This window comes from Typopeltis vanoorti, chromosome 11 (assembly GCF_054136105.1).
Source record: "Typopeltis vanoorti isolate ZY-2024b chromosome 11, IOZ_Tvanoo_1.0, whole genome shotgun sequence".
Taxonomy (NCBI): domain Eukaryota; kingdom Metazoa; phylum Arthropoda; class Arachnida; order Uropygi; family Thelyphonidae; genus Typopeltis; species Typopeltis vanoorti.
Genome location: NC_143559.1, coordinates 90,887,218 through 90,900,777, shown reverse-complemented (window position 1 = coordinate 90,900,777; position 13,560 = coordinate 90,887,218). Strand labels below are relative to the sequence as shown.

Sequence of the window (13,560 nt, the reverse complement as noted above, 5' to 3'; positions counted from 1 at the left end):
TTTATAATAGAGTGACAGCTAAGTTAGATAAAGAGAATTGCCACATGATGATACTGCTGAATTTTGCATGGAAACTAGAACAAATGGGGAGATGGATATGAAACTGGTAATATGAATAAGAGAGTTGCTGATGGACAGATACCTATGAATAGTACATGGAAGAGCAGAATATAGGAGAAAGCAGGTGACTAGTTTACGGATGATACAAAATTGGACAGGATAATAATTAATGAAATTTGGGCAGGATAATAAAATATGGGCAAAAGATGATGGATATCAGTTGAATTTTTAAAATGTGTCAAGTTATGCATTTTGGGATAAAAAGATTACAAGCGAGCTTCCTAGCTCAGTCGTTATAGACAAAGCCCTTTAGTTGGAAAGACCTGGGTTTGATTCCCAACCGTGATGTGAGGAAACTTTATCTTTTGATGAAAGGTGAGTTAGCCAGTCTCATAGGGCAGAAGGGGGTTTTTTCACAGGTTTTTCATCTCCAAATCAAGCAAACCAAACCGGCCCATGAAAACACACATATCTACAGACATAGGACACACCGGGAGGCACTGGGCCAACCACCTTATTCTTGAGATGTTGCAATTGCAAGAATAAAAAATAAAAAACCTCGACACCATAAAAAGTAGAAGAGGAGGATTAAAAAAGAAAGAAAGATTACAAGTGCAATATCAATGGAACTGTATCAATTTTGTCAAACAAGAACTTTGAACTGAGAATTTTGTGAACTTCATCATTTTCTTGGATGATACTCAAGGAAATTGATCAAACTAGAGATTGTGGAGGATGGTAGACAGAGAGTTTAAGTTAAGAGGGCATACTGCTAAGGTAGCCAAGGTTGCTCATAGGATTACTTGGTTACTGAAGAACACACTAGCAAGCACACATAAGGAAGTTATCATTCCTCTTTATAAGGCCTTGATACATCCACATCTGGATTAATGTGCTAAGGTCTAGTCACCAGGCTTTCTTGGGAATGAGGAAGTTGTGAAGAGGATTCAGAGGTGAGTGACCAAGATGATAAGCGGTTTTTGAAATGTTCCTTATGATCATTAGATTGAGGGTTTGTGGGTTGCCGAAGTTAGTTAATAGGTAGACAAGAAAGGATATGAGGAGTCATTCCTAGAAATTGATTAAAAGTGCAGTTGGCAAGCATGTGACAAGATTGAGAGTGGTGAATGAGCAGAATGGAGTTGGTCGTGAGTATACTCTGCAAATGAGTTCAAGGAGAGTTATGACAGATACTGTGTAGATAGTTTGGGTCTACCATGACAAGTCTTCAGCCACCATGGAGGAGCCCATTCAATAATAATAATAATAATAATTGCTGATTTTCATACAAATTTCTTATTCAATTTAGTTAATGAGTCCGGAAACTTATTGAATATCTGTGATTTTCAACAAGTGAAGGAAAATTGAAGATACTAAATAAACCACATGAATAACTTCAATTTTATATCAGGTCTAATGCTATATTTCTTCATAATCTGTTTCATATAAATTATAAATTTTGAAGAAGATAATGGATGTACAATCTTGTTTTACAAGTGATTTGATGTAAATCAAACCTTTCTGTACCTCATTCAATTGTAACTGCTAACTTTACTTTTCTTGCTTTCTCCAAGTTTCCCTTCCACAATTTTTCATAGTCTCTTCTCAAATATGCATGCATAAATTTTATATAGAACAGTGAGTGGGGAAATACTGTAATTTTCCACACTCAGATTTATTTCACTTTTTTATAGGCAGAATTATAAAGAACTCTACATCAATAAGTCTGGAATTTGACCCTTCTGGTCAGGCCTTCTGCATTATGGCACTTAAACTGTAAAACTCTTATAGCTGCATATTTGAGCATTCTGTTGAATATTATCTACTCCAGCTGTATATCTCATTTAATAATCTTTCCAAGTAATTACTCTAGACCAGGGGTGGCCAACCTTTTATAGTTCATGCGTCAATTTTTTCATTTTTTAGTTAAGATGCACCATACAAACTTATACCACTCTTCAGCCCTTTTAAAATATGGTAACATGGATATATTTAACAGTTATGCATAAAATGATTTATTATATATATGGTAATATACACACTTTTAGCAGTTTTAAATAAAAGGATTTCATATAAAGACAAGATAAACATTAATTATTTTATTGAGACTTTAGAAATTGCTTTGCTTTTGCTAAGCTTGTAATGTTTGGAGTTAAATCAGTTACAGAAAGCATCAAGCAGTTTTTCAAATTTGAATCAGTCAGTCATGACCTTAATCATTTTCATTGATGAAAATGCTTGTTCGCATCTGTATGTAGTTCCAAAACGACAGATATAACTCTGAGCAAATTTTCTCAGTTCTGGAAAATGTTCACAGGGCAACATTTGCCAGAAATTAATTATATCAGAAGCATCTGGGAGTGGTGGAAGTTCATTAAATTTAATTTTCAATAAAGAATTGGTTTTGAGATCAATAAGTTCCATTTGTATGTTACTAGGCATCGTCAAGATTTTTTGTTCAGTAAGTGAAAAGGGATTTATAAATGCAAGTATGCAGTCTTCTTCGGCAAAATCGCAAAAACGACTGTTAAAGGACTCTTGCAATAATCTGAGTTTGTCAGTATATTCTGTAAAGTTGCCATTATCTTCAACAGATTCACTATATTCTTTTAAATGCAGAAGATTCAAATCCCTGTTTTCTAACTGGGAGATGAAGAGATTTAATTTCATTTTGAATGCATTGATGTCATTTACTAAGCTAGGAAATAATTTGTTCTTGCCCTGCAGTTTCAAATTTAGATCCTTGAGGGGGCTGGTAACATCAACTAAAAATACTAAATCAAACAGCCATTTCTCATCAACAGGGCTTTTTCCTCATGCAGCTCATCCTTCTCTTCCAGAAAATTACGAACACTTTCTTTCAGGTTCCAAAATCTACTGAGAACTTGTCCTTTAGAAAGCCAGGGATGAGATCACCATATTCCATATCTAGCAGTTCACAATATTCTCTGAATTCTCTTCTGTTTAACCTTCTTGCTCTAATTTTATTTACACATTTTACAATTGGTATCATAACATGCTTCAAATTTAGAGTGTTTCCACACAGAGATTCTTCATGTATAATACAGTGATACTTTAGTAGAGAACGACCTAAAAACCTTTCAAGTAAAGTTACAGTCCCAGAAACTCTACCTACCATTGACAGTGCTCCATCAGTGCAAACACTGATGAGCCTACTAGAATCTAGTTGTTGATTTTTTAGACATGACTTTACTTTGTCAAATATGTCTAACCCTCTGGTTTTTCCATGAAGTGACTCAAGACTGATAAGTTCTTCAAAGATGTTAAAATTACCATCAATTCATCTTATAAAAATGCTTAATTGGGCTACATCACGTATGTCAGCGGATTCATCCAAGACTAAAGACAAGAAAGAACAAGCATGAACATGGTGTTTCAATTGCTCAGTAATATCATGGGAAAGTTCTTCGATGCGTCTTGTAATTGTTTACTTGGACAGAGCAATTTGGTTTACTTTTCTGTCAACATTCTTATCACCATGACATTTTGCAAATTTTTCAAGACAGGGCTTAACAACTTCCTCTCCATGTCAGCGGATTCGTCCAAGGCTAAAGACAAGAAAGAACAAGCATGAACATGGTGTTTCAATTGCTCAGTAATATCATGGGAAAGTTCTTCGATGCGTCTTGTAATTGTTTGCTTGGACAGAGCAATTTGGTTTACTTTTCTGTCAACATTCTTATCACCATGACATTTTGCAAATCAAGACAGGGCTTAACAACTTCCTCTCCAACAGAGAAAGGCTTGGGTTTTTTAGCCAACACAAAGGCAATTTCATAAGATGCCTCCAGCATTGCCACACTTTCACAACTTAGTTTCACAAATATATTTTCTCTCTTTTTTTATTTCTTCCTTTTTCTTACCTGCACATTCTTTTCACAACTCAGACCCAGGAATTAACTTCAGTTTTTCTTCTAATTCATCTTGATGTTTTCTATAGTGTCTGTTAAGATCATGTCTTCTATTATCTGAGAGAGTGCTTTCACAAACAAAGCACAACGGTTTTCCTAAAGGACCCGCAATAAATAAGAACTCATTTACCCACAGTTCATTAAACCGGTGCTTGCTATCACCTTCTGCTTATTTTCTTTTGCAAAGTAATGGGTAACTGACTGTAAAAAAAAAATTATTTCAAAAAGTAAAGCTTATTATTAAATAATTTATTTAAATTATTTTATCGTTTTAAACATTATGAACATGAAAACAGAAATCTTATCTTAAACTTAAAGAACTGTTAATAAAAACATATAAATTCGAAAACACAGAATTGTTCACTCACATCGAATCAGAAGTTCATGGAATGTTATGACACAAGAGTCAGCTGTAAACTGATTGAGTAACTGGTGACACATGTCAGCATTTGCTGGTGCCTGTTGCTTCAAGATCAAACAAGTATAATAAGAACGCACTCTAGAATTCAGTGGTAGGTTAATTGTGTGTTTATATATATATAAATCGTATACAAAATTTTTAAAAATTTTTCTCTGGGGTTCAGTGCGCCACTTCTAATCATGCAATGCGCCACTTTTGGCGCATGCGCCATAGGTTGGCGACCCCTGCTCTAGACATTCAAAATATCTCTGTCTTGAGCTTTTATGTTGCTTTTATTAATATCTAATTCCTTTTACAGCATCTGTTTTCATTTCTAAGCTTGTTCACAGATGCTAGAACATTTTGCCACCTTTGTGATATTTATCTTTTATAGTGTCCCAAAAGTCACTGCATATTTTGGTGAAATATGGTAAATTTCAAAAAAATGTCTTAATCACGTGATTATATGCATATTTTTATACAAAATACAAGTATTTAAATTCTGAATAAATTTAAATGAATTGGATCTGTGCATGAGGATGTGAGATCTGAATACCAAAGATAAACAGTAGAATGCACTGAATCTGTTTGCCAAGTCTTCAAAAAGGCTCAGAAATTATCAGTTAAGAATGCATTCCAGAGATTGAACATACTCAAAATAACAATTCACTGAACTTTACATTTGAGTCTGAAGAAAAAACTTTACTGCATTAAAACATTGTACAACTTGCTTTAAGAAGATTATCCAAGACAAGCAGGATAATCAATGGACCAAGAATGAAGCTGGAATTCTTGTCTCAAATCACTTGATATGCTGAATTTTTTTCTTGAAATGTCTTTGTACACCTATCATTAAACTATGGCTCAAATAATGAAAGGAATTTTGAATGGAGTAGAGAATGAGTGGAAATAAATAGCATTAGATCATTAAAAGAAGAGTAGATATTCTGGAGGTCATCTCACTTGATGCTGTTGTAGTGTCAAGGGACATGAGATTAAGACTCGCTGAGAAAGGAAGAGGAAATAGTCAAAGTAATGGTCTACGTTATTGAGAGGAGAGGTGACTTTTACAACATACCTGGAAGGAGAATTGGAAAGAAAAGAGTAAGGATACTGGGAAGGTTATTTTGGCTAATAGCTAAACAATTTGCAAATGATCATTGCCTACAGCAAATACTTCTGTACTTTTCCAGCTTGATTAGGAGAACTAAATAAGAAGCCAGAGTCACAAATATTACAGTTACTTAGAAGATGGCTTCAATGTTTGGATAGCTGACAGAAAAAAGTCAAGCTTCAGGGATAGGAACTGCAAATGAATACAATATGATAGACAAAATGAGTACTGTGTAACTAAATGGTTAATGGTTCAATTAGATATATATGAAAAGCTTAATACTGATTGTTGCCTGTTGTGTGACAAAAAATAACAAAATAAAATTTCTAAACATGCAGATACATGGAACCACAGTTATCTTGGCTTGAAATGCTTTACATACATGCACAATAAAATGAGAATCGGTATAGTTCATGAAGTCATATGAATTACATTTACAACTTGTTTTAATATATTCCAATGATCATATGAGCTGAAAAATGACCATAATAATCAATTCCACAAGCTTAACACTCCTTCCCCCCAATAAAATGAAAATACTTACTTAAAAATTGAATTTAAGACAGAAAGATTTAATACTAATACTAACCTTTTCAAGATACCCTCTAAAAAGTATGCCTGAACTTCATGATTACAACCAGGTACTATAAAAATCAATTATAAATAACAAATGAATATTACAAAGTAAATTAAAAGCATTACAAAATTTTAAAGATAATCAGCATTTTATTATAATACTGAACATATTCAAAAATATTAACCTCATTCATCAATTCTAGAGCAATTAAAAACAATGAATTTAAACTACCAAAACATGATTTTGTGTATGTCCTGTCTGTCTGTCCAGATATTAATCATAACTCTGCCAAAACTCAAGCAAGTAAATAATCTCCATGATGATAACGTGACCTGAGATGGTAACACTATTAAGAAATGTCATATTCATTTTGGAAGGATGTCTTTTTTATCTGGTCTCAAGATGTGAAACAAAGGCTGACCATTGAGACACGTGATGAACAGTAATGACTCACAAATATATTATTATTATAATACCTTGCATGGAGTCGGCAGACTCATCGTGGGAGGTTCATTCAACTGACAACCTATTTATCATACTGAATCTTAAAATCGTTAACACTCTCTGCATTAACAACATATTCTGGTAACATGTTCCATTCACTCACAATTCTCTATACAAGAAAAAAAAAAAAAAAATCTACTCCTCATACCCCTCTTCACCATGCTCACACATAACTTCCAGGGATAGCCTCGGGTTCTTCCCCTCTTCTCTTTTTATAATTGCCTCTGGATTAATCCAATAAAATCCTCTCACTAACTTAAATGTCTCTATCATGTCACATCTTTTCCTCCTATCCACCAAACTATGCAATCCTCATTCCTTCAACCTCTTTCTCTCTCCACTCCATAGCCAATATTCCAGAGTCCTGCTATTGTCTTAGTAACTCATCTCTGGAACTTCTCCAATGTTTCCACATTACAATGAAAACCAGGTGACAAAATCCAAGCACAACAATCCAAGTGTGGTCTGACTAGTGCTTTATACAGGTGGCACAACTACCTCCTTATCCCTAAATGTTAGTTACTTATCACAGTGGCTACGATGTGCAGTCTTTGCAACATGCCCTCTAAACTTCAGTCTCCTATCAACCATCATCCATTCCCATCCTCCCAAATTCTCGAATCTAATCCACTTCCTGCAGTACAGTCCCATCAACATGGTACACAGCCTTATATTTTTACACTCCAAACTGCAACATCTCACATTTATTAATATTAAAAATATTAACTCCACCCCTTTGTTCAAGTCAAAAGATGCAAATTTTCCTGAAAGGAATTAACATCAGAATTAATATCAAACAACTGAAGATTCCCCAATCAGTCCATATGATATATCATTTACAAATAAATTAAAAAGCAAGGATCCAAGAACAGAATCGTGTGGCACACTACTGGTTACCCTCCTTTTTTGAGAAGGGTATCCATCTAACCAATATACTATCCATTCCCATCCTCTGCAGTTGGTACACCAACTTATCATGATGGGCAAAATTTTTTTATCACATTTATTAAGTATACATATTGGACAATTAAAATCACGTATTAAAAATTCTGAACACTTTATCAGAAAGATCAGAGATATTACCCTACAATTTTCTGATATTCTGATCAGCTTTGACACCCTCCTTATATCTGCCTCTTAACTGAAGACTTACCTCCTGATATGTGATATTTCCAGCTAATTTCAGCAAGAAAAATAAGCATTAAAGCTACTGCCATGGAGAGTCTTCTACGTCCTTTGTCTGAATATAAATTTAATCCAGTGGATTAAATTTATATTCAGTCTACCATTTAGCCAACAGTAGACAGACAGCACATATATTTAGCCAATATATCTTCTGTCTGGCCTCGTTCTGAAAATGAACTATTTTCTAACAACTCAACAGCCTTCATCTATGAATTCAATTCACTATGGAAAAAGCAAGTTCTAGAATTTACTTCTTAATTATTTCTCTCTGAAGATCAGTTGTTGAAACTATACTTAACAGAAGCCACAATATTTGTTCCTTATCTTCAGCTTTACAACAAGAGCTTTTCTCAATCAAATGGTTATAATCCTTGATATATTCAAAGGATATTTGATCTTACAATCCTACATCCAAGGTTACCACAACATAATATATAACCTAACCCATATATTTCTGCTGCCTCTGAACTTATCAGCAGAATTTTTAATAAATTTCACCTGATATCTATATTTTTTCTTATCAAAAAAATTTGTCATTTCACCTAACTACCAAGGACAAACTTTTGCCTTTATATTTAGATCGTGATTATCAGATTCCATGTGAAAGTAATTTATTATCATATTTTAAAAGCATGTGCACTGTTTATTCAGTGGAGAAAAGAATTAATGCCAATATTCTACCTGATACCATAAATTTCACAAGACCCATCTAGTCTCAGAATATTATTCATAACTTTTGAATATCGAACGTTATTCATAATTTTTTTTTACAGTTTTTTCTGTGTTGTAATACTGTAAAAAAAAAGTAAACCATAAAAAAGATGTTTACTGACTAGCTTATATTTCGCTGGATTTGAAACCAGCATCCTTATGGCACAAGTACTTTCTGCGGTCTACATGCAATAATGAGTAAGTCCAACCCTTGATCATTGACCATGTAATGGATCTAAAGTCCTAATATGGCACCCTTTAATGTTGTATAGAAGTTATTATAGTTGTAGTGTTGAAGTTCATCTTAAGATGACTGTCTCTCAAATTTTTCACATATTAATGTAGCCATACTTGTTAATGTTAGGAGAATGCTTCGTAGCCAAAGCTAACTCTAAAAGTAGTCTCCCCCCCCCCTCTCTCTCTCTCTGACCCTGTAATGACTTTTATATAGCACACTGGTTTTCTTACATCTAATTCTGTATGTAGGAGATGTCTGAAGTGTGGTCTGCTAGTTCTGACTTGCCATAACGATGGTAGCAAATGTATTTTTTTTGTATTCTCTAAGGGATATTAATGGATCATCAAGTCTGTCCATAGTAGGTCACGTTACAATCATTACAGGGCACTTCATACACTCTCAGAAGTGCTGAAAGATGAAGTTTGTCCTTAGGAGAGTGGATCAGAGTGCTAATTCGAAATGTAGTGTAAAGGTTATATTTCATTAGTACTCTAGCTATATTTTCAGACTACCCGAGATATATGGAATAGTAGTGCTTTGCTTAATTATTTGGGGCCCTCTCCCCAAACTCATTTTTGGAGCTCTAGCTATTGGCTACAGCTCCAAAAATGTGTGTGATGAAGATAACTGAGTTCTGTGACAAGGACTATATCACTATCCAATCCTGATCCAATCACTCTTCCTACCTAGAGATAGGAAGAGCTGCTGGCATCCCCCAAAAAATGGCCTCTCCCAGGGAAGTGTGTTATCACCATTACTTGTCAACATATTTTTCTTGCACTTCCAGGAACTAGAAATTTTATCTATGCTGATGACCTTGCATAGCTACTCAATCAAAAATTTCAAGTCCATTGAAACTACTCTATCACTTGCTTTAAATAGTCTAACCACATTATAGCAGTAATCAATTAAAACCAAATCCCTTGAAAACCCAGCCTGGCCTTTTCCACCTTAACAATAAGGAAGCTACAGATTTCTTGAGAAGGTTCTAATATAGAACATTCCTGGAATGTCCTATATCTACCTCGGTGTGACTCTTGATTGCACTCTTTCATATAAAACACACACAGAAAAAACAAAGGCAAAAGTGAATGCAAGAAACAATATACTAAGAAAGCTTACCTCTTCCAAATAGGGTGCAGACCCTAGCACACTGAGATCTTCTGCCTCGGCCCTTTGCCATTCTTCTGCTGAATATGCCTGCCCAATATGGTCCAGATCCTGCCATGCTGAAAACCCAACATTGAATGAAAGCTGCCACTTAATTACAGGATGCCTGAAACCAACACCACTAAAAGACCTGTATACTTTGGCTGATATGCACTCGCCCTTCAATTCGAAGATCTGCGCTCTCAGCTGACAAAAGAGTGATGAATGCCACCCACTATTCAGCCAGACCACAGTGTCCCAAAGACTAAGATCTCAACATAGCTTCCTAGCAACTGTGGAACCACCTAAAACCCTCCAGAGACAAGACTTCAACAATGGCTTGCATTATACCCTGAGAATAATACTGGTATTCCAACAGCCGAACATCTTCCACATGGTGCCCACTTGGACTGGAATACTTGGAAAAGCCTCAACAGACTTCGAACGACAGAACGCTGCAAACAAAACCTCATTAAATGGGGCTACCTCACTGAACCAGATAATTATGAGTGTGGGACAACCCAGTCCATGAAACACCTTTCTTGTCTCCTTCTTCAATCATCTTGTACAAAAGAGGACCTTATATCCTGCACAGAAAGAGCAGTTGATTGCGCAAGATACTGGAAGAATATCTGGCCATATTTATTGTATACATAACTTATGTATAGTTTCTTTTTTCTTCATATTTTACTTATTATTCCCTGTATAATTCACCTACCAAATTTAAGCTGTTTTCATTTGTAATGTATCCTAATTTATTGCAAATAATATTGTACCACTTGCATTTGGATATGAAATAAATAAACTAGAACAAATAGCCCTGGCTCTATCGGTTATCTACATAAACAAACACACCAGCATCGCGCGCATGTGTGTGTGCGTTGGCTTTCTATAAATAGAAAAAGATAGAAACCATCTGAAAGGTGGGTGACTAATATGTCAAGAAAAGCTAGACAGTTATTACTCTTTTTCTAATATGAGGTGAATTTTAGGGTGTTAGCAGTCAAGGTGAGTTAAGAAGGAATCCAAAGAGAGTTGCTCAAATGGCAAAGTCTATATAGTGCAGACAGGCTAAAGGTTTGAAAGTAGCTGCATAGAAAAACAGTCCCACTTATAACTAAATCACAGCTAACTCCTCTACTTCTATAGAAAAAATTCTATTAATTTCACATCACTAGTAAAATTTTACATCCTTAAAAAGTGAGACACAGTAGTTAGTTTTGATATCCCATCCTTATTTATTAATTTACCACTAACAGACACTCTCAAGTTAATCAAGACTAACTCTCCCCTTTGAATTATTAAAATTTAATATCTATGCAGGTTACTTTACTTGACAAGGAAAAATCTAGAAACAAATTAATGGTAACTGGAATGGATTCCCTGCTCCCTCCCTCCCTCTTCTTTGGCCATTTTTTGACATGGAGAATTTTGCTGACTAAGCACTGATGCATTTGCCATTTGATACCACTTGGGAAGGCCTCATTGGATTTCTTCTTAACAGTCAACACCCTAAAATTCATTTTATGTTAGAAAAATAATCTAATAACTGTCTGCCTTTTCTTGATCAGATGGTTCACTATTGTTTTATATTTATAAAAAGCTAACACATACTGGAAGTTATCTGCACAAATAATGTGCCCTCATTATCCAGCTCAACAATATGGAATCCAGAAAACACTAAATGACAGAGCCAGGACTATTGATTCTAGTGATGTAACCTTCTGCAAAACTCAATTATCTTACCACATTTTTTTGACGTGGCTATGGCTCCAACAAAAGAGAAAAAATACTACATATCCTTCTCCACTTCCCTCCTCCCTGGAGACAAAAACAGCAAAGCACCACGATTCCTATTCCATACATCTGGGGTATGTTTGAAAATACAGCCAAAGTACTAATGAAGTATAACCTTCATACCATATTCAAATTCGTTAAATTAGCAACTCTGATCTACTCTCCTAAGGACAAACTCCATCTATCAGCACATCCTGGAGTGTATAAAATGCCCTGTGACTGTGGCTTGGCCTACTATGGACAGAGAGGAAAAGCTGTTAACATCTGACTTGGAGAACATAAGAAATACATTCATTAACATTATTACGGCAAGTCAGGAATGGCACACACACTACTTGATACACTCCTTCGCACAGGATTAAATGAAAGAAAACCAATGTGCTATACAGAATTGTTACAGGTCAGAAACACTATTAGAGTCAGCAGTGGCTATGTAGCATTCTCCTAACTTCAAAAATTATGGATATATCAATTTGCAAAAAATTTTGGAGACTGTCATTTTAAAATAAACTCTTACTCAACTGCAATACTTCTTTTGATGAACATTAGCAGATACCAAATCAGGATATCAGATCTTTGGTACAATTTGAACTGCTTAATTTACTCATTGTTGCATGTAAAATGTATAACATGTTTTGTTCTGAAGATGCTGGTTTGAAATCCAACAAAATATAAGCTGGTTAATAAACATCCTCTTATAATTCAGTTTTGTTTGTTATGGTAATACATAAATTAAAATAAGTCATGTTCTATGGCTAGTTGGACTGTTTATAAGATGAAAAAGATTCAGATTAGGAGGAGGAGGGAAATCCTGTCTACATATGAGACCAAATAACTCACCAGCAACTTAAAAGTCCTTATTACAGTTCCTTGCATTCCAGATGCAAACAAGAGAATACAAACAATTCAAACCAAAGCCTTTTCAAGTGAAGCGTTTTCGTTCCTGCATTCATACTTATCTATCCCAAGGTGGCTATTTCCACCTCTGTCATTTCTGCACTCACACTCATTTGTCCCCGGGATGGCTAGAAATATGCCCTATTGCTTCCACCCCCACCCCAAATATCTCTAGTTTCCCTGGTTTTGCACTTCTGAACTCTCACTGAATAACACTTTCTCCAAGCACCTACCTCCAAATGATCAAGCACATACAGGTCCTTACATCCATCAAATTCACTTCACACATCTATAAAACTGCACCCAATTCCTCCTGCACAATCTTCTCATTGATTGACTGGCAATCATGGCCCTTCTCAATATTGTCCTATCATAAGTGCCTCCGTAGCGCAATTGGAAGAACAACGGTACATTGCGCCCTTCGATTGGAATAGGCCTAAGTTCGATTCTCGTCATGACGGGAGGAATCTTTATCTGGACGATTTTCAATCGAAGGTGAGTTAGCCGATCTCCTACGGAGGTAGCAGGGTTTTTTCTCCCGGAAACTCGGGTTTTTCATCCCGCATACAGACAAATCAGCCCTTCAGAACACACGCAATTTACAGACATAGAATACCAGTTGTGGTGGAGGTGGGCGGTAGATGGCGTTGATGGAGATGATTTGTAGTAGAGGTTCGGTGTAGTGGTTGAGACAGTAGTAGGTGTCCTCCCACGATGAGTCTTTGGACACCTTGGAGGCATCAGGAATAAAATAATAATAATAATAATAATAATAATAATATTTTTGGCACATTTCACATTTTTTATCACATTTCACACATTTTTAGCAGGCCTGGTTGGCCGAGTGATCAGTGTATCCGCTCTCCAGCCAAAAAGGCTGCGGGTTTGAATCCCACTGTGGGCATGGATGTTTGTGATTGTCTGTGGAAATACTATTGGTGGTGGTGGTGGTGGATGGTAGATGGCATTGGTATAGATGATGATTGCAGTTGTGGT

General features: G+C 35.5%; 1 protein-coding gene across 1 annotated transcript in view; it reads right to left on the bottom strand.

Moving 5' to 3' along the window:
• The window catches only part of LOC150101845 (3'-5' RNA helicase YTHDC2-like), a 503,757-nt gene that overhangs the window by 360,429 nt on the left and 129,768 nt on the right, over positions 1–13,560 (bottom strand). The window contains exon 9 of the mRNA XM_090400932.1: positions 6,096–6,150. Coding sequence (XP_090257058.1) covers positions 6,096–6,150 — 55 coding nt within the window. The remainder of the gene's footprint in view (positions 1–6,095; positions 6,151–13,560) is intronic.